This window comes from Festucalex cinctus, chromosome 5, assembly GCF_051991245.1.
Source record: "Festucalex cinctus isolate MCC-2025b chromosome 5, RoL_Fcin_1.0, whole genome shotgun sequence".
NCBI lineage: Eukaryota > Metazoa > Chordata > Actinopteri > Syngnathiformes > Syngnathidae > Festucalex > Festucalex cinctus.
Window position 1 is genome coordinate 16,418,103 of NC_135415.1, and position 22,709 is coordinate 16,440,811.

General features: G+C 39.1%; 3 protein-coding genes and 1 long non-coding RNA gene across 21 annotated transcripts in view; 3 read left to right on the forward strand and 1 right to left on the reverse strand.

Moving 5' to 3' along the window:
* The window catches only part of LOC144019790 (uncharacterized), an 8,823-nt gene extending 8,073 nt beyond the window's left edge, over window positions 1-750 (reverse strand). For both annotated transcript variants that reach the window (XR_013283783.1, XR_013283782.1), the window contains exon 1: window positions 315-750. This is a non-coding gene — a long non-coding RNA (uncharacterized LOC144019790). The remainder of the gene's footprint in view (window positions 1-314) is intronic.
* kcnt1b (potassium sodium-activated channel subfamily T member 1b) overlaps window positions 1-19,038 on the forward strand; it is a 66,756-nt gene extending 47,718 nt beyond the window's left edge. For 7 of the 17 annotated variants that reach the window (XM_077523050.1, XM_077523056.1, XM_077523051.1 and 4 more), the window contains 15 exons: window positions 252-465; window positions 2,548-2,653; window positions 2,735-2,907; window positions 3,153-3,224; window positions 4,794-4,928; window positions 5,011-5,122; window positions 5,211-5,312; window positions 5,679-5,762; window positions 5,846-5,974; window positions 7,327-7,347; window positions 7,466-7,766; window positions 10,183-10,245; window positions 10,430-10,480; window positions 14,095-14,179; window positions 15,315-19,038. In XM_077523050.1, coding sequence (XP_077379176.1) covers window positions 252-465; window positions 2,548-2,653; window positions 2,735-2,907; window positions 3,153-3,224; window positions 4,794-4,928; window positions 5,011-5,122; window positions 5,211-5,312; window positions 5,679-5,762; window positions 5,846-5,974; window positions 7,327-7,347; window positions 7,466-7,766; window positions 10,183-10,245; window positions 10,430-10,480; window positions 14,095-14,179; window positions 15,315-15,435 — 1,769 coding nt within the window. In that variant the 3' untranslated portion in view covers window positions 15,436-19,038. The remainder of the gene's footprint in view (window positions 1-251; window positions 466-2,547; window positions 2,654-2,734; window positions 2,908-3,152; window positions 3,225-4,793; window positions 4,929-5,010; window positions 5,123-5,210; window positions 5,313-5,678; window positions 5,763-5,845; window positions 5,975-7,326; window positions 7,348-7,465; window positions 7,767-10,182; window positions 10,246-10,429; window positions 10,481-14,094; window positions 14,180-15,314) is intronic. The other 10 variants (XM_077523057.1, XM_077523067.1, XM_077523064.1 and 7 more) reach the window with 5 other exon arrangements.
* Window positions 19,039-20,285: 1,247 nt separating this feature from the next.
* Window positions 20,286-21,162, forward strand: LOC144019531 (beta-microseminoprotein-like). Its single transcript, XM_077522658.1, has 4 exons — window positions 20,286-20,426; window positions 20,509-20,593; window positions 20,693-20,798; window positions 20,878-21,162. Exons 1-4 carry the CDS (start codon window positions 20,424-20,426, stop codon window positions 21,005-21,007), a joined length of 324 nt encoding a protein of 107 aa, XP_077378784.1. The 5' UTR covers window positions 20,286-20,423; the 3' UTR covers window positions 21,008-21,162.
* Window positions 21,163-21,405: 243 nt separating this feature from the next.
* Window positions 21,406-22,254, forward strand: LOC144019628 (beta-microseminoprotein-like). The gene is made up of 4 exons (XM_077522805.1): window positions 21,406-21,458; window positions 21,571-21,655; window positions 21,767-21,878; window positions 21,964-22,254. The coding sequence occupies exons 1-4, from the start codon at window positions 21,456-21,458 to the stop codon at window positions 22,091-22,093; spliced, it is 330 nt and encodes a 109-aa protein (XP_077378931.1). The 5' UTR covers window positions 21,406-21,455; the 3' UTR covers window positions 22,094-22,254.
* The last annotated feature ends 455 nt before the right edge of the window (window positions 22,255-22,709 follow it).

Genomic DNA, 22,709 nt, shown 5'->3' on the forward strand with positions numbered 1-22,709 from the left:
TATGGCTTGGGCATATATCGTCCATCATTCTACATATGCCTGGTTTGCTGTATACATTAGTATATAACTTAATAAATACAAGTAATTATGTTTTGCATGCTGCATCGCTACTCCTGAATATGTTCCAAGAATTCTGAAAGCAGGGGCAAAATTCACAAGGGATTAAATGGCTGTGGCTTAATAATACTGACCGTGTCAAGCACATTTTAGGATTATGACTGAGTAGTTAGCCACGCGTGTGTTGCGTCCAGGCACCGTAGCCATCGACCTCCAGAACCCGGATCCCCCCGAAGAAACCAGCAAGCTGACCTTACCGACGGAGAACGGCGCCGGAAGCCGCAGGCCGAGCATCGCGCCGGTCCTGGAGATCGCAGACTCCTCCGCCATTCTGCCGTGCGACCTCCTCAGCGACCAGTCGGAGGACGAGACCAACCAATCGGACGAGGAGGGCTCCGTCGGGTCAGAGTAAGTGATCGATTCTGGCCGCTGTCATCGGAACCTACTACATTCAGTCCCACTAGCCTCACTCTAACACAATAGACACGACAAGATTGATGTCCTCCACTTCTTCAAGTGTCACGGGGGCCTGTAAGGTGAGATAGATTAGCTTGGCGTGTAATCAGTGTGTCATGATGATGAAAGGGACTATGATGACTTGACTATGATGAACACGTGTGCCAAAAAGGGAAGGACAGCAGCTCATTCACAAGCTCACCACACTATACAGTTTACCACTCAGTCATTTATCAGACCAGCAAACACTTAAGACACTAGCAGAAGTCAGCAGGTTAGAAAAACCACCTCTCGTACCATCATACTCATCAGTGCTGAGATCACTCAAGCTAAAAACCATCATATACACAGTAAATCCCCTCAACACAATGCTCAGTGGAATTCAACTCAACATACTTTACAATAAGCAGCAGTTTGGGCAAATGGTGAAGAAAAATCATCGTAATGCCACTTCCCTGTTGAAGTTTATCCTCAAATTAAATATAAAGCAAACAGTTATACTGTGTGTATTGAAAACAGCCAAACAACTTCCTAAACAAAGGTAGCGCTAAAGTAATGCTAATGCTAATTACATCGAATGCTGCCTTAACCCTTTAGAAAGGAAGTTAACCCGAAAATCTTCTTTATAATATGTTGTATGTGCCCCCACTAGTCTAAACAGAGCATTCTGATTAATTTTATGTTTGTGTAATATGAGTTAAACAGCTAAATCCTACCTGTTTTTAGGCATCTTGGGGGACAGCCATTTTGTCACTTGCTATGGACTTAAAATGACGACCATTAATGGCTTACCTGTTTTTTGAACCTGAGCCATGATTGGCCATTACCTGAGCCCAGCAACTGTGATGTCATTTTCAGACGAAAGCAAGTGACAAAATGGCCGCCCCCCTGAGATGAATTAAAAAAGGGTGGATTTTGTTGCTTAACTCATATTTCATGCAGTAGTATTCAGAATACTGTGTTTAGATTAGTGGGCTACATATGAAATGGAAAGAAAAAAATTGTGTTGACTTCCTTTTAAGCAACAGATTGAACACAAGGTAATCCATCTGTTTTAGACTGTCCTCAGGTGGTCAAGATGGGCACACCAGAATGAATTACACTCATCCATTACTATTTTTCCTCATTAAAATTGACATTACAGGCACTTCTCTTGTTTTTTTTATGAAAGGCTGGAACGGATTAATGACAGCCATTCATTTCAATGGGAAAAGTTGATTAAAGATTATTTATCTATTTATTATTATCAGATATGCCGTTAATAAATTTTGAAAAAATTCTGTACTTAATAATTAGATGTAGACAATCATTATGAGGATATTGTTGGACCCAGAACGCGTGCATGAAAAATTAACAGTTTGTAAGGGTTAATGTAATATCGCACTGGCAGCATCATTGAATCCAAGCCTATTTGTCTGTTTGGCCATACATCAACCTAAATGTTCCACAAAGAATAAAAACCACATTACCTCATTACATTTATTAGTTTACAGTGTAAGTGTAGTAAATGTATTTCCTTGGTTCTTTATTTACTTGCTGCCTGTGCAGCTATTCATCTTCATGAGTTCTCTCAATGCACATGCCGGAAAGCACCACAGTGCCATCGTGTGTTTATCAGGCAGTTGATTAAGACTCCCTATACTACAAAAGATTATGTAAATAATTTTGCAGTATAAATCTTCCAAGTGTTTATATTACAGTGTGGCCTTCAAGCAAACTACTTCTGTGTATGTAATTGTTATTTAATAAATTCTATTGCTCAAATTATACTGAGCTGGTATAAATGTTTTCCTTTATCATAGTAAATTCCATTTATAATACTAGTAATGACTGAATGATTTATATATTGCTTTTAAATCATAATTATCGAAATGCTTTTCCTCTTTTCATGCTCTCTGATTTTTGTATGACTTTTTGAGATATATTTTTCCACCAAATTTTGGTCGAGCTCCAAAGTGTCCTACTTTTGCGGGCACACTATCTCCATCATAACTACTATGAAATCATGTAATCGTCTTGCTTTGGTCTTGGCAGTTTTGTGAAGGGCTACCCTCCCAACTCTCCCTACATCGGCAGCTCCCCGACGCTGTGCCACCTCCTTCCGCAGAAAGCGCCATTTTGCTGCCTGCGCCTCGACAAGGTGAGTGACCTGTCACACACACGCACAAGATCACACGAATGAAACTTACACTTCCCAATTGTGATGTCGATCCCCTCACAGGGCTGTACGCACAACAGCTTCGAAGACGCCAAAGCGTACGGCTTCAAGAACAAGCTGATTATCGTGTCTGCAGAGACGGCCGGCAACGGTTTGTACAACTTCATCGTCCCCCTGCGAGCGTACTACCGACCCCGGAAGGAGCTCAACCCCATTGTGCTTCTGTTGGACTTTCAGTAAGATGCATTGCTCACCATAGGTGTGAATGTGAGTGTGAATAGGGAACCATAAGCAGATTTTGGGTCTTCTATCCTACTTCTCTCAAACAACTGGAGTTAAAATAAAATTCACAAATAGGTTTCCAACAATCTCACATTAAGTATAATTGAGGAAATGACTCTCATAATGTGTCTGGGTTTCCCCAGAAGAGGTCCACGATCCATGTTGCTTGCTAACCGGTGATGTTTTCCGTTTCCCTCAGGCCAGACAACCACTTCTTAGAGGCCATTTGCTGCTTCCCGATGGTCTACTTTATGGCCGGCACCATCGATAAGTATGTGGCGGAGTCACAGTCGCAGTCATTCGCCCATGATGTTGGTGAAAACGTGTTGTGATTCATGGCCCTTTTATACAAAACACCCATTCTCACTTCAGCTATTGGTGTCCATCTTAACACATTTAATTTTCCAGAGTGCTAAGTTTTTACAGCAATTTATTTAATTATTTATTTTTATTTGTTTACTACTCATACTAAACTCAACTCAAATTTATTTATATTCTCACAACTGCAGCTGTAACAAAATGCAGAAGATCAGAGTGAAATCCATCCATCCATTTTCTTGACCGCTTATTCCTCATGAGGGTCGTGGGGGGTGCTGGCGCCTATCTCAGAGACGAACAGAGTGAAATCCCACAATCACAATATGCTAAGATATCACTCACATTGGCTGCTTAAGTTTGAATGTGAATAAACAATGCAGTTCTCAAATTGTTCACAATAATACATACAATTAATAGCCAAAACATTTTTTACAAAAAAAAAACAAAAAAAACATGTAAGGCTGAAGAACATATAGTCATATTGGAACAATTAAAATGTGAACTTATTACATTTGATAATAGTCATAGTGTTTCTTTTTTAAGTGTAAACCTGTAAGATTACGAGAACAAAGCCACAGTTATGAAAGGATAAAATCATAATACTACAAGAAAATAAATCTAGAAAAATTGTAAGATTTTTTTTATTGATGTTTATATTTAAAGGCCGTGAGATTAAAGTCCAAAAATTCCAAGAATAAAGTTTTATTTTTATTCTAAATTTGTAAAGTCTTTGAGGCTTTGTTTTTCTAGACAAACAAGAGGTCTTCACACATTTGCTCCCAAAAACATATAAATATGTTCTAGTTTAAATGTATTAAGTGTCCCAAAGACGGATTTATAAGTTTTTTATGCAGCCAGGGTGAAAAATGGTAGTATTGACAAAAGCGGCCAGCAGGTGGGAGCAGAGTATCAGAGATCAACCAGGGCCATGTTGAAAACAAGACGTTTCCCCACAATTCTAAACTGATTTGTGAATAATGATGAAACTTATCTATATTCTAATGCTAATTGCTACAAAACGGAAACAGATAGAAATATACTTTTTTTCCTTGACGAAAGAAGAGACTCTAATCTTTCTTTTGGTAGTTTCCATGTTTTTATAGCAATAGAACATAATATTCTGTAGGCCTGTTGGCAAAATCAGTTAAAATTCCGTAAAACAGCCGGGAGCAAAGAGGGTTGCTTCAGTGAAAATGGCTGGGGGTGAATGAGTTAACAGATAAATAATAATAAATATAAGTAGACAATTGTAAAATTCCAAGAAAAAAAGTGGAAATAAATCACAATTGTGGATTAATTTTCTGCATACGAGAGCAATTTACCGTCACTACTGTAAGTCATTGATTCTCAAAGTGGGATACCCTTAGTGGCACTCTAAAGCGCACTGAACTGAATGATTACGGTTACAGTGGATAAACGTTTTAAATCCAGTGCAGTACATTTATGTAGTTACTGAATTTGTTGTACAAATAGGACGATTGTACTTTTAAAACACATTTTGCTTGTTGTTTTAATGTATCAGCTTGGACAACCTGTTGCAGTGTGGAATCATCTACGCTGACAATCTGGTGGTTGTGGACAAGGAGAGCACCATGAGTGCCGAGGAGGACTACATGGCCGACGCCAAGACCATCGTCAATGTCCAGACTATGTTCAGGTAGCAGGAAAAAAAGAGAGCACGATGCAATCGACATTTTATTCCACGCGACCTCGCTTCATCTGTCATCCGATATTGTCAGACTGTTCCCGAGCCTCAGCATCATCACGGAGCTCACGCATCCATCCAACATGAGGTTCATGCAGTTCAGAGCCAAGGACTGCTACTCGCTCGCCCTTTCCAAATTGGAGAAGGTGGGAAAGATAAACAGTAAAAGAATAACTAAAAATAAAATAAAATAAGTCACTTTCTTATTATTTCATTTTGGCCTTGTTTTTCCAGATAGAACGAGACAAGGGCTCCAATCTGGCCTTCATGTTCCGGTTGCCATTTGCAGCAGGCAGGGTGTTCAGTATCAGCATGCTGGATACGCTGCTCTACCAGGTGGGACAACAACACAACTGCTGCTCCTTTTCCTTATGTTGCTCTACTCGTTATTGACACCTTTCCATCGGCATAGTTTGGGTACCAAGAGTGCAGAGCTATACCATAAGGAAGACCTACCATGCCAGATTCGAAATCACAGTGGGCCTGAAAATGGCAAAAAAAAAAAAAAAAAAAGAGCCAATATCCTACATAAGGGGCTGCCATGGCAACCAGGTACATTGTGCATTAGGTTAATTGAAGACTCTAAATTGTCCACAGGCTTAAATTTGTATGTGCGCGATAGATGAAATGATTTTTGCAGTTTCACGCTGTACTATTTTCTCTTTCTGTGCCTACTTATATTTCTTTCCACTATTTTGATAGTCATTCGTGAAAGACTACATGATCGCCATTGCCAGGCTTCTTCTTGGTCTGGACACAACACCAGGTTCCGGGTATTTATGCGTTGTAAGTGCAACTGTCACAAGCTTGGGAGTAGATATAATTTCTGGGTGCAGAACGGTAACTGTGTTCTCCCCAAATTCCCTCAGATGAAGATCACAGAAGAGGACCTGTGGATCAGAACGTACGGCAGACTCTTCCAAAAACTCTGTTCCTCCAGCGCCGAGATCCCGATCGGGATCTACCGTACCGAGTCGCACATGTTCTCAACATCCGAGGCAAGTTTGCTACCAACTGACACCCGGTGGCTAGTATTTGCTTTGGCTGTCATCCCTTGCAAAAAAAAAATCTTCATTTCCGACTGAAAATATTGTTTCAAAGTCAGTGAACTATTGTTTGCCAATACACTGCTCACAAAAAAATCAAATTTAAAATTTCAAGATGAGCCTCCAACGCACTGCAGTGAACCCTGCATTTTGCGGTTCACCACTCAGTAATTTGCATATTACTCTCTATTCGCAGTTATGGAGCTCAGGCCAAAGCATTACTTTGGCACCATCTGGTGGAAACCTGGTGTTATTGTTTTTCCTTATGTCCTGTTTTGTTGACCGTCCTTGGTCCAATTTGCTGTTAAAATTTCCCCGTATTCTCTAAAATGAATTATTGTAGTATAGGTAAATGTCAAAAAGTGACTTATACTACAAGTATTTGTTTCGTGGTAGTGCACAAATTGGTCTGACCACATAAAGTTTGTTCTTTTGTGTTATTTAGGCTTCTATGTTAGCAAATACTACTGCTGAGCCTCATCTGAAGGTGGTTTGTTTCTTTTTTAAAAATGTAATTACTGTACAGTTGTTTATGTAACTTATGATTGTGAAGTATGATATTGATGTTTTATGATCAGCTCCATTTTAAGTGTGTTTGTGTTGTCTACAGAATAACCTTTAGAGGTGACCTTAATTTGACCTCCAAACATTTGAATGGCTGAATGTCCAACTGTTAAGGGTTTTTAGTACTTTTGGCATTTTTTATTATGATGATTATTTTGCATTTTGACGCATCAGCCTTTAAAAAAAATCTGCCGTAAACCAATTGTTTTTTTGTGGGTTTTTTTGCACTTTTTATTAGAAAACAAAGGTGTCTGTTGTATAAAATATAACGAGAAAAAATAAATTTTTGTTTAATGTTTAATAAATTTTAATTTACTTTATTTAATTATTTATGTATTTATTTATTTATTTATTTCATGTTAATAATTCATTTTAATTTATAATTCTGTTAGTTAATTTTTACATTTTTTTACATAAATATATTTTTTTGTAAATATTTTCCTTTTAGTACAAACAAATATCAGCTCTAAATATCGGTTAATTGCCACCTTGACTATACTACTATCGATATCAACCCTAAAAAATACATGCCTGTCTGTAATAAGGAACTGCGAATTTATAACAGGTATTTGATCTGTAAAAACTTCCACGCCTTTCTGTGACTCTTCCGATATCTCAAACTTTTTGTGAGTAGTGTAATTACTTTTCTCAGATGCTATTTTTTTATGTTTTTAATGATTTTGCTTTGCTTTTTATGCACCCATCTTTCCTTTTTGTTTGGATGTGTGTTTGTATTTCAGTGCAAAGAAAGTTACGTGCAGGTAAGATTGTCAGCCGGTCCCACCCCCGCTCAAAGCATCCAGCTAATGCCTGAACAATACATCACGGCCATCATCTGGGTCCCCAAGTGGCGTTTTAACGAGCTCTTAACCATCCCAGTCTCAGGTGTCCATCAATGTGGAGCAAGGCGAGGAGCGCCGCGACCGCAAGGAGTCGTGGAAGGAGAAGACGGCGCACCGCAACTCCAGCACCAGCGAGCAGTCGGAGCACCCGCTGCTGAGGAAGAAGAGCATGCAGTGGGCCCGGCGCCTGAGCAGGAAGAACACCAACAAGCCATCCAGCCGGGCCGAGCGCATCTCGCAGCAGCGCCTCAACCTGTACCGCCGCTCCGAGCGCCAGGAGCTGTCCGAGCTGGTCAAGAACCGCATGAAACACCTTGGCCTGCCCACCGTGGGATACGGTCAGTAGAACCGCCCACTTGCACTCGAGGAAGACTTCTCAAATTACAACATATAATGCATCGTTTAAACATTCACTAAACTACCGCATGTTGTTGATTTTGTTTACAAATCATTCACCATTGCATCGTAATTCTTATTTAGGAAACACAATTTAGCTTTTCTTTGCAGATTGGAGTTTCAGCGAAGAAAAGTGACTTTAATCTCAGAGGGTGGAGTCTTAAAAAAAATCAGATTGTGGGAATTTCTTTTTATATTGTGATGTATATTGGGCTGCACTGATCCTTTAAAAGTCTCACATTTGATTTTATAAAATCAAAAATATTATATTAATATTGCAGCCTAGTGTTCCTCACAAGGGCTGAGGAAAGAGAGGCTTTCATTTGTAAAATTGACATCCTTGAAATAATATATTGATTTTAAGAATTTTACTGACAAACAAATAGGATAATACAATGGTAGGACAACCACTACAGGTATAGAAAATGTCTTGAAATATTGTGATATACTGTAACTGAGCCTCATCACTTGCTCCTTGTGGTAAAATTGAGTGAAAGTGAGGCATTAAATTTGATGGTAATGACCTCAAACAAAAAGTCCTGAGCCTTGAATATGAATTCCTGAAACCTGCAGATAGCCCTTAAAACCAGCAAAGTCAATTCCTTTGTCATAATTAACTTCTATTTGCCACATCAGCAGCTACAGATTGGAAAAAGACACTAAAACATAAACAAACCTCTTTCTATATGAATAAAATGATCAGATAATGAGATCAAAAATAGCCTCCACCCTCGGTAGCTTCAACTAATATTCTTATTTTTGTATTTTTTCATGAAACTCCAATCTGTGTTTGTGGCATTTGTCTCATCTCATTTCCTTTTGGGACAAGCCTTTGTGGTACACAGTCCGCCAACATTGAGCCCATGCATCCCTGCATTGAATTCATCAACCATCATTTACGGCAAAAAAAAGAAAAAAAAAGTATGCAGTCATATGCCATACATTATCAAGATCATGCCCACTCAGGGTTTCCACGGGTTCATCACGTAAATCTGATTATGGTTAAAAATGGTCTACACAACTATGCTGCAATCAAATATGCTATAAGGAGCTGTGCAATTATTTATAATGTGATGCTACAATGAACAGTGAAATCCTGCAATTTTATGGTTAAGCATTTGCAAAATTTGACCATTTACATATTTTTGTGGAACCTATCTTCTGTTATTCACCAGAAAAAGTCACATTTTCTCTCATTTAGCACTTAGGCCAAAACAATGTCAAATATGAAAATGTCTGGCATCTCCGATGAGATCTAGGGACGAAGGGACTATGTTGAACTTTATTTGGTCAGCCCAAGGCCTTGTCTAATAGAAAAATGTGATTAAGTGCCATCTTGTGACAACTACAGGCAATTACATAATTACTTTTTGGGTGGGCATCATTTACATGCAGTTTTTCACTTTTCGTAGCAGGTCCTAGTCCATGACTCTCCATGAATAGCGGGACAGTATTGTGTTACATGCCAAAGTTACATGCCAATGAATGGTCCATTTATTGCAATTTACATGAATGAGGAAAAATTGTAGCAAAAACATTTTGTGCCTGCTCGGAGATCAACACTGTAATTTAAAACAGAAGCTAATAAACATTCACTAGGATAATTTAGAGTAATCAAGACTCTGCAAAATATAAAATATTAAATGCAGATATCGTATATGTTCATTTTCTACGAATTGTTCCACCAGTCTAACTTTACACTGATTTGGTATTGGCAGGCTTTTCGTATTAAAAAAAAAAAAGATTTTCTTCATTTATAACTATTTAATTGCAAATATGTAAATGTAAGTTTCATATGTGCCAATTAGACCCACAATGTAGCATATTTGAGAAATACAACAAAATAATAATAATAATAATAAATGTAGTTAGTTTCCATTGTTGATACCTGTAGAAACCCTGCAACATGTGAATGCGTCACGCCTCTCTGTTTGCTTTGCATCTGCTCACATTTTCACTTGTTGTCACGTCATGCAAAACAAAGAGAAGGTATAAAAAAAATATATATATATATAATAAAAAATAAAAAAATAAAAAAAGAATCATAGTCGCGTTGTGTTGCGCTGGCTGAATCTTGTGTACTGTGTCGATCACACTGCTTCCAGGGAGAAGCCCAAACGCGCCAGACCTTCTGAGTGAGCATCCACGACAGATGAATCATTTGGAAGTGACTCTGTGCACACTAAAGCATGGCTTCTTCTCACTGTTTTTATTTTTTGTGTGCATCTTCTCACCTTTTCAACATTTCTTTTGGTCAAAGCGCAAATGCATTCGCCGCCTGCCTGATTTTTGTTTCTATTTCCTCTCCTCCTCTTTTTCTCTCTCTGATTCTTCTCTCCCCCCCCTTTTGGCTTGTAGAGGATGTTTCTAATCTCACTGCGAGCGATGTGATGAATCGAGTAAATCTAGGATATTTGCAAGGTAACGTGTGTGCGTGCGCGTGCGTGTGTGTTCTTTGTCCAGTCGGTGCGTGCGAGTGGTGAGGTCGCGGGCGTGTGGGGGCGAAAGGAGCTCGTCCTTTCACCAGCATCCTCCTTCCTACTTAGATGTGTGTGCTTCCCGTTGACACTGTGTGGTCAAGTTAACCGTGAATACCGTTGCTCAGAGTTGCAGGACATATCAGAGCAGCCGTATACAGACGGGAGCCGGCCGTCAGGTTAGCCGGCCCATCCACTCTATTGTATTGCATGTGTGAGAGCGTTTGTGAGAGTGGGTGTGGGTGCATTGTCCTCGTGAGGATGAGTGTTTAATATGAGAGGCCATCGGGGAAATAATCAGGATCAACTCACGCATGCAGTTTTTGCACTCGGGGTCGCTACTGAAAGGCTCTCACACACACACTACTAAATCACTCTCATGCATATGACTAAATACATTTTGGCTCACATACAGTACACTATTAAAACTCTCTCACTGACTACTGAATATTTTCGCTGTCAAATATGACCGAAATGCTCCCACATGTACACATGTACTAAAAAATATTTCACTCACATGTAGGTCTATATTAACACTCCATATTAGTGTTTTTTTTTTGTTTTTTTTTACTCACACACTTTTGACAGACATTGCTGATTTTTTTCTTTTCACAACCGAGACTAAAATGCTCCCATTTTTTTTCACTCACACATACTCCTGAAATGCGTTCACACACCGTTCAAACACTTTAGTGCTCATTGCTGAATATTTCTGACACACACTATTTAAACTCTCACACATTTTCAGTCATTCTGCTGAAATGCTTTCACAAACACTACTGAAACCTTCTTTCCGCACTACTAAAATGCTCTCACAACAATACTGCATTTCTCCACAGGAAAACAACTGACACGCTCTCACACACTACTAAAATGCTCTCACGAACGCTACTGAAATTTTTGCTGAAACACTACTGAAATGCTCTCATACACAACTGAAAAAAATGTGGCCACATGTCGTCTGAAAATGCTCTTACACTACTGGACATTTTTTTCACTTACACAAATGATTGAAACTCTCTCTCATACACTGTTCCAGCACACTCATTTGCCTGAAGTCTCTGACACTCACTAAAATAAACTCTCACACGTTATTGATCATTTTCAGTCAAACTTCTGCAACATTGTCACTCATTACGTAACCGCTCTCACGAACACTACTGAAAAATTCCTGCCGCATTACTAAAAATGACTCACACCAGTACTGCGTTTGTCCACATGCAAACTACTGAAACACTCTCACAAACCACTAAAATGCACTCACACACACTACTGAAATGCTTTTATACACAACTGGAAAGGTTTTGCTCTCATGAAGGTTGGAAATGCTCTTTATACTACTGGATATTTTTTTCACTTACACACGATTGAAACCCTCTCACGCACTACTGAATTGCATCACACACAGCATACTGAAATGCTTTCATATTACGTTTAGACTGGAAAAACTTGTTTTAGTAGTGTGTGTGAAAGTGTTTCCGTAGTGTGAGAGCTAATCCTGAATTATGTCCTTGACTGCCCTTTCATAGTTAGCTCAGTAGCCAGTCTCTCGCTCTCCTGTCACTCTCTCATTTTCTCTCTCTGGCCTTCTCTGCATCGTGCTCACGTGAGTGAGGTGGCGTCAAAAAAAAAAAAAAAAGAAAAAGCTGGAGTCCCGCAGGGCGTCCGTTTGGCTTGTTGACTGGAGCAGAACGCATGATTGTGTGTGGATGGAGGCGGCCATCTTGGATCTCACACACAAACATGCATTGACTGGTTGTCAGTCAAGTATTTACACATGGATAATTTAGAGCCTGTTTTCGGAACGTGTACAGGGAGAACATGCAAACACCACACAGGAGGTGGTCATTCGCGGTCACATTTTTTTGGCACTAATATTTTTATTTTATTATTCACAATAAAAGAATAATTACATTTTCAGTTGGTTAATTTTAGCTGAAACCAATAGCTAAATAATCACAACAAATACGACTAGACTCTTGATAATGTAAATCAGGGGTGCAGATAGCTTTCCTCTAAGGACTCCATACTGAAAAATGGAAGGATAAAAGGGCCGCTTTGAAATTCGAGAACTTCAATCTATCAATTTTCATTGCCATCTGTTTTATTGATCTTTGATCATTTAAGACCAGGTGCCGTGCCGTTTGTCACTTAAAGGAATACTTGACCCATTGAGCCATTTTCAGCAGTCAAAAGTTAATATTTTGTCTACAATTAATGTGTTAACTTCATTATTTTTCATGTACTATTAGTACCTTTAAAAAAAAAAAAAATCTACTTGCTGCCGACTAATGATGACATCACCTGTGTTGAGGAAGTAGGTAGTTTTGGTCAGTTGACCAAACCCAGAAAACAGGTCAGCCATGACTGGCCATTACTTCTTGAGCACAGGTGATGTCATCATCAGTTGAAAGCAAGTAGAAAAATTACTTTTTATCGGTATTAATTGTACGTGATAAATAATGACTTTATCAAAATCATTCTGGACAAATTATTAACTTTTCACTGCTAAAAATTGTTCAATAAGCCAAGTATCCCTTTAAGCTGCGTTCTTAGTGTGCTTCCTCATTTACAATTACAAACAACTGGTGTACTCTACCAAAACGTGTTTGAAAAAATATCGTGTCTGAGTAAAAACAACAGCCATACATACCAATAGCTTGATACAACATTTTGACCTGTGTTGATGCTAAGCTAAACATCTATGCTTTCCATAACTTGATGACACCCTCTCCACTGCCAACATGGCTGCCACATATGTCCTTTTGATGGGAAAGTTGCCCCTGCCAACATGGCAACGTTGACACATTTTAGCCTGCTCGAGTCTACTCCCGTCCCATGTAAACAAGCAATCTCTAGTAAGTTTTCCTTAAGTAAGTTTTAGCTCATAAAGTTTTACATAAAACCAATTTAGTGTTGTGGCTGATTGCGGCCGTCATTGCTCAGTGCACTTGGGTTCAAGACAACATCTTCCACACTCCCGATGCGTTCTGCTCCTCTCGCTTGTGTTTTTGAGCCGCTCTCTACGTTTGGTTCTTGACGGATGCTGGAGCATGTCTTCTACATGTGTTAGCGTGAGTGTGCGTCGGCATGGCAACCTTCCCGCCTCACCAGCTGGAGTCGGGTCTAGCGTGGAATGCCATGGAGATGGAGATGATGATGAAGATGATGATGATGTGCGGCTACAGACGCTATGTGCATGTTTGAAGCTGCGCATGTGCCTCTGGATCTCTCTCGCTTCCCCCCCCCCCCTCCCCAGCTCCCGTGTCCTCGTCACAGTGCCCGTCCGTCAGTAACGCTTGGCCCTTCTCTCTCTCCCGCCCCCTCCCTTCCGCCCTTTGTCTTTGTAAAGAGCCACAAGCAGGTGGGTTGTCGTGGAGACACGTGGAACCTACTTGACACGTCAAAATGGCAAAATACAAATAAGCTCTTTCCAGTATGATAAAGAACTAACTGCAGTTTAAAATCAATACAATTCCTGTTAGAAAGATTGATGGCAGATTATCGGGAAATCTAATTAATTAGTTAGATAATATCAATTATTTTCTCTTTTTTAATACATTTTTTTTCCTGCTCTAATATTAATGAAAAAATACAAAAATAAATAATTTATGATATCGCCATTCACTGATTTATAATACTCCTTAGGTATGCTCAATGGCAGTGCATCAACTCTGTCGTGTGATTGGTTGCGAACAAGCAAGCAGTAATGTTGTCGTGCAGGGAGAGGGCGGGGCAACGGCCTCCCCACCAACGAGTCACCCTGAAACCTCTCCCGGGTTTCTCTCCGCAGACGAGATGAACGACCACCAGAACACGCTGTCTTACGTGCTCATCAACCCGCCTCCCGACACCATGTTGGAACTCAACGACATCGTGTAAGACACCAGTTTTTGCGTTTACATACAGCAGCTTCATTTTTCACATTTCAAATTTGGCATAGTCGTTCGGTAAAGATGAAGTTGTTCAAAAAATGTTCACTATGTTCTATGCACAGGTTTTTATCAGTCTCAGCTGGCGGCCATTTTGTCACTTGCTGTCAACTGAAAATGGCATCACAGTTGCTCAGGCAACGGCCAATCACGGCTCAGCTTGTGAATGTCATATGACCAAACAAACAAAAAAAATGGTTAGCCATGATTGGCCGTAAGCTCTGAGCAATTGTGACATCATTATCAGTCGACAGTAAGTAACAAAATGGCCGCCCCTGAGATGAATTAAAAACGGGTGGATTGTGCTGCTTAAGTCATAATTCCACAAACACAATATTAAATTTGAATGCAGTGTTTACACACTCGTGAGGGCACATAGAAGATGACAACAAAATTATGGGGTTGACTTCCCATGTAACAACACTCTTCTTAGTAGTGTGTCAAGTTTACAAGACATTTACTTTACACAGGAACTTAATAAATAATAAATAATAATCCACTGAACATTTACTTTGGTTTATTATTTAGCGTACCACTAGAGGGAGCCTGTTAACCACTAGTGCAGCGTTCACAACCTTTTAGAAACGTAGTGCTATTTTTTGGGCACTGGATTAATGTGAAGAGCTACGTGCTTGATTTAGACTTATCAAATAAACTTGAAATAATAAATTTGCTCACATTATTATGTGATAAATGTGACGTTTGAACTATAGGATAAAACATATATACTACATAATATTAGATTTAGCTCAGTATTGAGTGTTGCTATATATACACACATATATATATATTTAATAGCAACACAAAAAAATGCTGATGAGCTATTTTTAGAACAGGCCTGCAGGCTATTCACTGGTTACCACATTGGTGACCCCTGCTATAGCCGAGCTACCAAAAATTTCCAGTGAAACCGTCTTCAGAGGCAGAGTTTCCATTTCACCAGTCCAGCAGCACTGTGGGCTAGCGGTTAGCATATCTGCCTCCCGATTCTGAGGTTCTGTGTTCCAATCTCAGTTTACCGGGCTTTCTGCTAGGCTTGTGAACCCGTGCCAAACTGACAAGACTGACGTGTCTTTTTCAGGTACATCATCCGCTCCGACCCGCTGGCGCACATGCCCGAGGAGTCCCAAGTGGGCCAGAGTCGGAGCACTCGGAACCAGATGCACTTTGTCTCAGAAACCAGAGATGAGACGCACCTATGAGCCACACTCGCGCACACACACGGCAGCCTGACATTTGCTGCTCGTTCCCACTGAGCCGCCGCATACATTTGCGGGAGGATGCATGAAGAGTGCCTCATCATCTTCACGTGTCGATAACAAACACCTCACATAGACAACTAACACTGGAGGACAGCGTGGGTGGGCAACTTTGGGCTCGATGCGGCATTTAATATGTCACAAAACAAGTAAAACCTCACAGGAACTGTTATGAAAAGACCCCAAAAATATGCTCCTTAATATACTGTACACTACTCACAAGAAATTTGTGATACTGGGCTGTTTGAAGCAATCCAAAAATATTTTACTTGATAAAAAAAAATATAGGGATGTTCAATACCGGTGTTTTTTTCCAATATACTAATAGTTTTGAAAAGAAAAATATAAATATCCCAATATAGCATTTTTTCCCATGAGGGTGTATGAAATTAATGGCAATTTTCTATTCTTCTAATTCATGGTGGTAGAACACTGGAATTGGCCCCATACTGATCCCTGGTATCGGAACTTACACATCCCTAATAAAAACATAAAAACTAATGACATAAATAAATAGGATTAAATGCTCATCATTATGTTGTCCCCACTTTGGCCACCTGGGGGCAGTATAATACAGACCAACAAATTAGCTGTTGTTCATTGACATGTCTCAACTCCTTTCAGCTCATCATTGCAACATTAACATTAGCCATTCTTCGCAGAGGATAAAGAATAAATGACTGTGAGTATTGCTATTTATTCTGTTTACATGTTGATGACACTTTGGTCTAATTTCGCCAAACAATGGCCAGAGATGAAAATCATCATCCAGAAATTTCCATCAAAAGCCCAATATCCCTACTTTTTTTTTGTAAGTAGTGTATAATAACTTTATTGAGAGTGCACACGCACACTTAATGTGCCCTTGTGCCTTGCGTTGGTGGGGCAACCATCGGGGCAGCCGTCATCCTAATTCACAATCGTAACACTCATGCATTTCCGACTAATCTTTCTATTAGAACTGCAACTCTTACTTTGCTTTGTAGTCAACCCTTCATTTAGGAGCACAAGCGTCTCTGTAGGGGGCGTCATCGGCTGTCACAGAAGTGGACATTAGCTGCCATGGTCATCATGGCAGGTTGGTGGACTGTGGCCATGACTTTATCAATGGTGACTGACTGGTTGCCCCGGCAACAACCTGCTGTATAGGACTCCCGACGAGAGCGCTGTCAAAGCACTGGAAATGTTTACGGAAACTCTCTCAGCGCCCCCCGCTGGATATCAGAATGCACACGTCTGAGAGAAAGACTTTGGACGAAGTGGCGCTTATCCGCCATCTTGTGTGTGTTTTTTAAGTGTTTCTAAACATTTTTTTTTTTGCTGTGCTGAGAAAAAACAACAACAGTATTATTCATTGATTTCAATGTTTTAAGTGTCCTCAAATGATCTGCTGTTTGTGCCATTATTTATTTGTAAATACTTTTTTGTACACTCTGTGCCATTGGTCATCCCTTTTGGGGAATATCAGAGCCTGGCCGGGTTTCTCCAATCATTTTTTGTCTCCTCGTACGTGTCATTTTGGTCCTAAAAACTATATTTGACAGGTGAATTGGCCAAAATTCAGTGGAATCCCAGAAGTTGGGCACCTTGTTACACATTGCTGGTTGACTTCCAAATTGAAATTCTTTCCTCATTTTAATACAAAATAATTAATTCCAGGGTCAAACTAGTTCCAGACTCTAAATTTTGACCATCATAAAATCTTTTTAGACGTGTAGACAGTGTTTTAAGTAGCATTTCATTTCAATTGTATGAGTATAATTGAAATGAATTGTACAATTGTACTTGTGTCCCACAAGTCTGTTGCTCTTTTTCATTTCAGGCAACTTTTGGAAAAACGTGAGGCCTTCAGCATTTGACAGCTTAGGCTGTGCAGTTTTGTAAGCATATAATTTCTTTGCAAAAGAAGTTTTTCTTTCCCCAACGGCAATTCAATGCCAGTTTGACAACAATTTTGACTCTTATGTGTCTGTCTGTGCAAAGCAGGGGCATGCAGAGGGCGGGGCCCCGAACCACCCATTTGTGAGTGTGCTTTGGGTTCCACATTGAGTCATAAGAACAGACTGGATCTAGGACTCACATTCCGATTCTCCTGGAATCATTCACATTTTAAAATTCGGAATCCCCAACAACCTGAAGAAGAACCTGATTTACTTCAACGAAGAAGTGCACAAAAGCTATATATTTAAAGGTAAAAACATCCATTTGGAGGTGGCTGATTGGTTGAAAACAAGGAAATGAGTGACATGAACAAACTTCGTCTCTGCTTCTACCTTACACAGTGTAGAAAGTAAGTGCAATGCGTTTTTTATTTAATTTTTTTGTTATTTATAATTTAAAGAGAGAAAACATTTTAGTTTCAAGCTACTACTGCAAGCTACTAAAACCGATTTAGGCCCATCAAAACTTTTTTTTTTTTTATATATATATAAAAGGAATTAGAATCGCTCGGAACAGGAATCGAAACAAGAAAATGAAATTGTTCAAATCCAATTGATGCCCAACCCTAAGTGGGATGGTCATCAAATGTCTCAAAATGGCGTTGAACTGCATCGGGGAAAGACAAACTTCTCACTTTTGAGATTCCACTGTAGTTTAAAAAAAAATAATAATAATCTTATTCGTTAGAAACAAAAATCCCATCTCTGAGTTTGTTACACGAGCCAACCAAAAGGATCTGGTTTATATCCAGATTGACTTGAATGCCAAATCTTAAAAAAAAAAAAAAAAAAAATCCTTTTTTTTTTTTTTTTTTTTTTTTTTGCTTTAGCTAGTGTTAGTCTCGGTCAGGCTCTAAATTTCTTTATTCAACTTGAATTCCGACTGAGGACAATGTTTTGTTTATTTGTGATGATGCTCTACTCTCCACGTGTCAGCGTTGACTGCTTTCTTTTGTTTCCTTAAACTGAAGCCCCTCCCCCACCCCGTTTGCCCACGCAAAAGACGACTATTTTTGCACCACTGGAATATTTACGGCATGACCCTTTAATTAATCTCCCAGCTCATCACTGCTCTTGTCCTTTGTGAAACATTTCACACATTTTGTTTTCTTCGCAGGCAAATCTGAACAACAAACACACGCAAGCGTGCATGTGGAGTTTATTTATTTATTTTTTTATATGTATATTTTGGAAAAGGGCCCAACTTTATCCGTGGGTCCATTTTAACCTAAGTTTAGGGACCTGAGAAGTTAAAATCCTCCCAACATTCCACAGTGATCCACACCACGTGTGCTTCTTGCCACAGTCTAAAGGGCATGTTGAAGAGATTTTAAACAAACAGCATGTTTTTGTTTTGTTTTTTTAATATACGAGCTTGCCAAGAACAAATAAGTGTACCCCGTTAACCTGTGTCGGAGCCGCCATTTGATACACCGTCTTTCTTATATGAATGGAACATGCATGTTGTTTACGTGTCAGCAGCCTGCGTGTCATGTTCGCCACCTCTGTGTTCGACTTACATGCATTTTGTACTATTTTCTTATGATGGGAAGGTCAAGTTTGAAGGTCATGAACAAATAAAAGCTGCATGCAGCCACGTCCAGTCGACATGCTTTTTATTTCACACACACAATCCACATTTTACCTGGAGAATCATTGACGTGTCGATCTGATGAGGATTTTTGGGGGGGCCAGTTATGATATTTGGCAGAATAAAATTCCAATAACCTATTCACGCATTTGCTCCCAGAAACGTATAAAAGCATTCTATTTTAAATATTGCCATGGTCCCAAAAACGTATCTAAATTTTTATGTTGTTTTTTTTCTGCTAGCGCATACAGAAGGCTTTGATGCAGCCTCTAACCTGAAGAGGTCGCTTAAAGCAATGGTAGTTATTACAAAAAACGGCCAGTAGGTGGCAGCAGAGTATAAGGGATCAGCCAGGGCCATGTTGCAACAAGCTCTTTTCCTCAGTGTTTTCCACAGGTTTGTGAATAATGATGAAACTTAGCTATATTATAATGTTAATTGCTGCAAAACGGAAACAGATACAATTATACTTTTTTTTCCTGATGAAAGAAGAGACTAATCTTTCTTTTGGTCTGTTCCATGTTTTATAGCATTGGAACACAATAATATGTGGGCCTTGCAAAATCAGTCAAAATCCAATTGAAGGGGGTTGCTTCCGTGAAAATGACTGGGAGTGAATGAGTCAATCAGTTGACTAATTAAAAAAAATATATATATTATTATTATTATTTTTTGGGGTCCTGTAATGCTTCTAACAATAAAGATATGACTTACAAGCATGTTATAATGTGTGTGTGTGTGTGTGTGTATGTTTTTTTTTTAAAGGATCAGCAAAACAAAAATCAGGCTTCTTTAGTACTGTTCCACATCATTTTTGAGCTTTCACTTAAATTTTGGGTTACATATTTCATGTTGCCAATCACAGGTGAGGCTGACAAGATTCTGCCTCCTTTACGCTGTTACCATTCTTCTTCTACCAGTCGCTTCACGAGCTACTCTATAGATTATTTGCCTCTGTTAGACTAAATGCTGATCTTATCGGACTTTATAGGTTATAAAGAGTGGTGAAAACTCACAGACAGCTCATCTTTTTGCCTGCTCACTCTTGAGCTCATATTGCCAGTTTTGGTGTCTATGGAAAGTTCTTTCTCCCATTAAAAAGACTCAAGAACTTTATTACTGTAATTTTTTTCATTCCACCTGATGACCTCTTAGTAGTCGGGAATCATGTTACTGTTCAACTACCTGTGGACTATATTGACAAGTACCATGCAGATTTTCCAAATGAACTTTGATTCTATTATTTAAAGTCCAAACATTGGGACCTATTGGGTGAAGCTTTATTGACATAAAAGAGGTGGTGACCAGAAACAGCCCCATTTTGCCCTATATAATTCTTCATCTGTCCTTCACTTTTGGGACCCGAACCTCTATTCGATTTCAGGAAACGTCTTGCAACAATGGTAAGTGCATTTTGTGTGATTTTCTTTTTAAGTTTTTGTTTTACTTATTTTTACTTTTGAATTTCTTTTCCTGTTTTCTTAGAGAACGTGCCTGTGTGTGGCTTTACTGCTGTGTGCAGTGCTGTCGCTGACAAATGGCCACTGCTATCCAATAGCAGTGGAAGAAGGTAAAGACAATATTGTCAATCGTTGCTCGTGAAGTAAAGTTTGTCGTTTTGAAATCTCTTCAACATGGGGGAAAAATATTATTCTTTCTTTCCGTGTAGATGCAACACATTGCCTGGACCCGTCTGATAATCAATGGCACCCGATTGGAACCAAGTGGAGGAACGACGATTGCATGGATTGTGACTGCAGCGGTTGTTGCTCAGTGTAAGTTTGAACAATCGCACAATTACTAATGTTTTCTATCAATGAAGTTGTTTATTTGGTGTGCACTGCTTATTTGCAGGTCCGGCCGTCCCACGGGGTACTCTGCTGACTGCGAGTCCGTATTGGACAAAACGACTTGTCAATACCGAGTGCAAAGGCGGGATGACCCGTCGATTGAATGTCCAAGTTTTGGTGCAGTAGGAAAGTGATAGAAAAATGACATCCTTCGCTGACTCTTCACAAAACAACAGCAGCAATGGCACTTAAGTCATACTTTTAATAGCTGTTGTACATTTGCTAAACTGAAGAAGAAAATGGGATTTATTTACAGGTCAAAAGTGGAAATGAATAAAATATCAAGAGCTTTTTGAGTCTGTGTGTATTTTGTATAAGAAGAAATGTACATCTGAAACCTTCAGATAGATTATAATGTTGGTATGCTAAGACTTTGAACTTTGTGTATGAGCCAAACCCAATTTTTCATGGAAAACCTTTTTGGGAAATAGATCTCCGTTTTTTCAATGACAAAGAGTAAACAGGGAATGACGTCAAGGCGGAGAACCCCCCACCCCCCGACTTCACCCTAATTCCAAAGGTTCTCCACTATAATAATCCTTCGAGACCTGAGCCTCTCATAGTTGAGACTTCACCGAAACGATGGTAAATTGAATATTTTCTTGTTTTCCTTTTTAACAGTTGAAAAAAAAATGAAACACGCTACACTGATTAGTTTTTGTTTGTTTGTTTGTTTGTTTGTTATTCCCACCCATAGAGGGCATACCTGTCTCTGGCTTTGCTGCTGCTGCTACTGCTGCCACAGTCAAACGCCTTTTGCATGTTTAGGCCGCCTGAACTAGGTAAAGAAAAGTATTTGTTGTTGGTTGTGCATGATGTAATGCTGATAGTTTTCACATGCCATATTGTGGATGCGGAAAAATAGTGTCTGCATATTTTGGAAAATGCTGTAGGTGAAAGTGAAACAAAGTGCCTGGATGAGGTTGATAATAAATGGTACCCGGTGGGATCATCTTGGAGAAACAGTGAATGCATGGATTGTACCTGTAGAGGGTGTTGCTCTGCGTAAGTTGAAGGACGTCTCTTTTTCTCGTGTTTGAAGCGTTGCAAAAATACAATTGTTTAATTTGTGTTCATTGAATATTTGCAGATTTAGCATTCCCAGAAATTTCCCTGATGACTGCGTATCCATGTTTGACAAAGCAGCATGTCGATACCGTGTGCACAAGTGGAATGACTCGTCTATTGAATGTCCAATTTTTCGTGCAGTAGGAAAATGACTGAGCAATGATATCAATCGCCAATTAACAACAACAACAACAACAACAATGGCTCGTATACGCAATATACTTGTAGTACATTTGCAATGCAGGGAGCTGAAGAAGAAACTGTGATGTATTTACACGGCCAAACGTGGAAATGTATAAAACATGCAACAGCTTTTTGAGTTTTTGTGTTCATGTTTTGTTTCGAGAAACATATCAGAAATCTGGAGATTTTGTTTTGTTCAAATTTATTGTATATATATATATATATATATATATATATATATATATATATATATATATATATATATATATAATTTTTTTATTTTTGCAAGGTTTTATTAATTTCACTGTACCTACTCTACTAGGTCACTAGGTGACAGTATTTCTCTCTGTAAACAGAGTTCTCTCTCCATTGCTTATAATATATATTTTAATATATATACGTATATATATATATGTATATATTATAATAAAACAAAATAAGGCCAAGTGTTTTAAATGATTTAAGATAAAAAAAAATAAAAAATTAAAGAAAAAAAAAACATTGCATGAACCGGACGTAATTGCTTCGCTTTGTGACACTTAGGAACACCAATATAAACGCAACAGCCAGGGGGTGACATACATA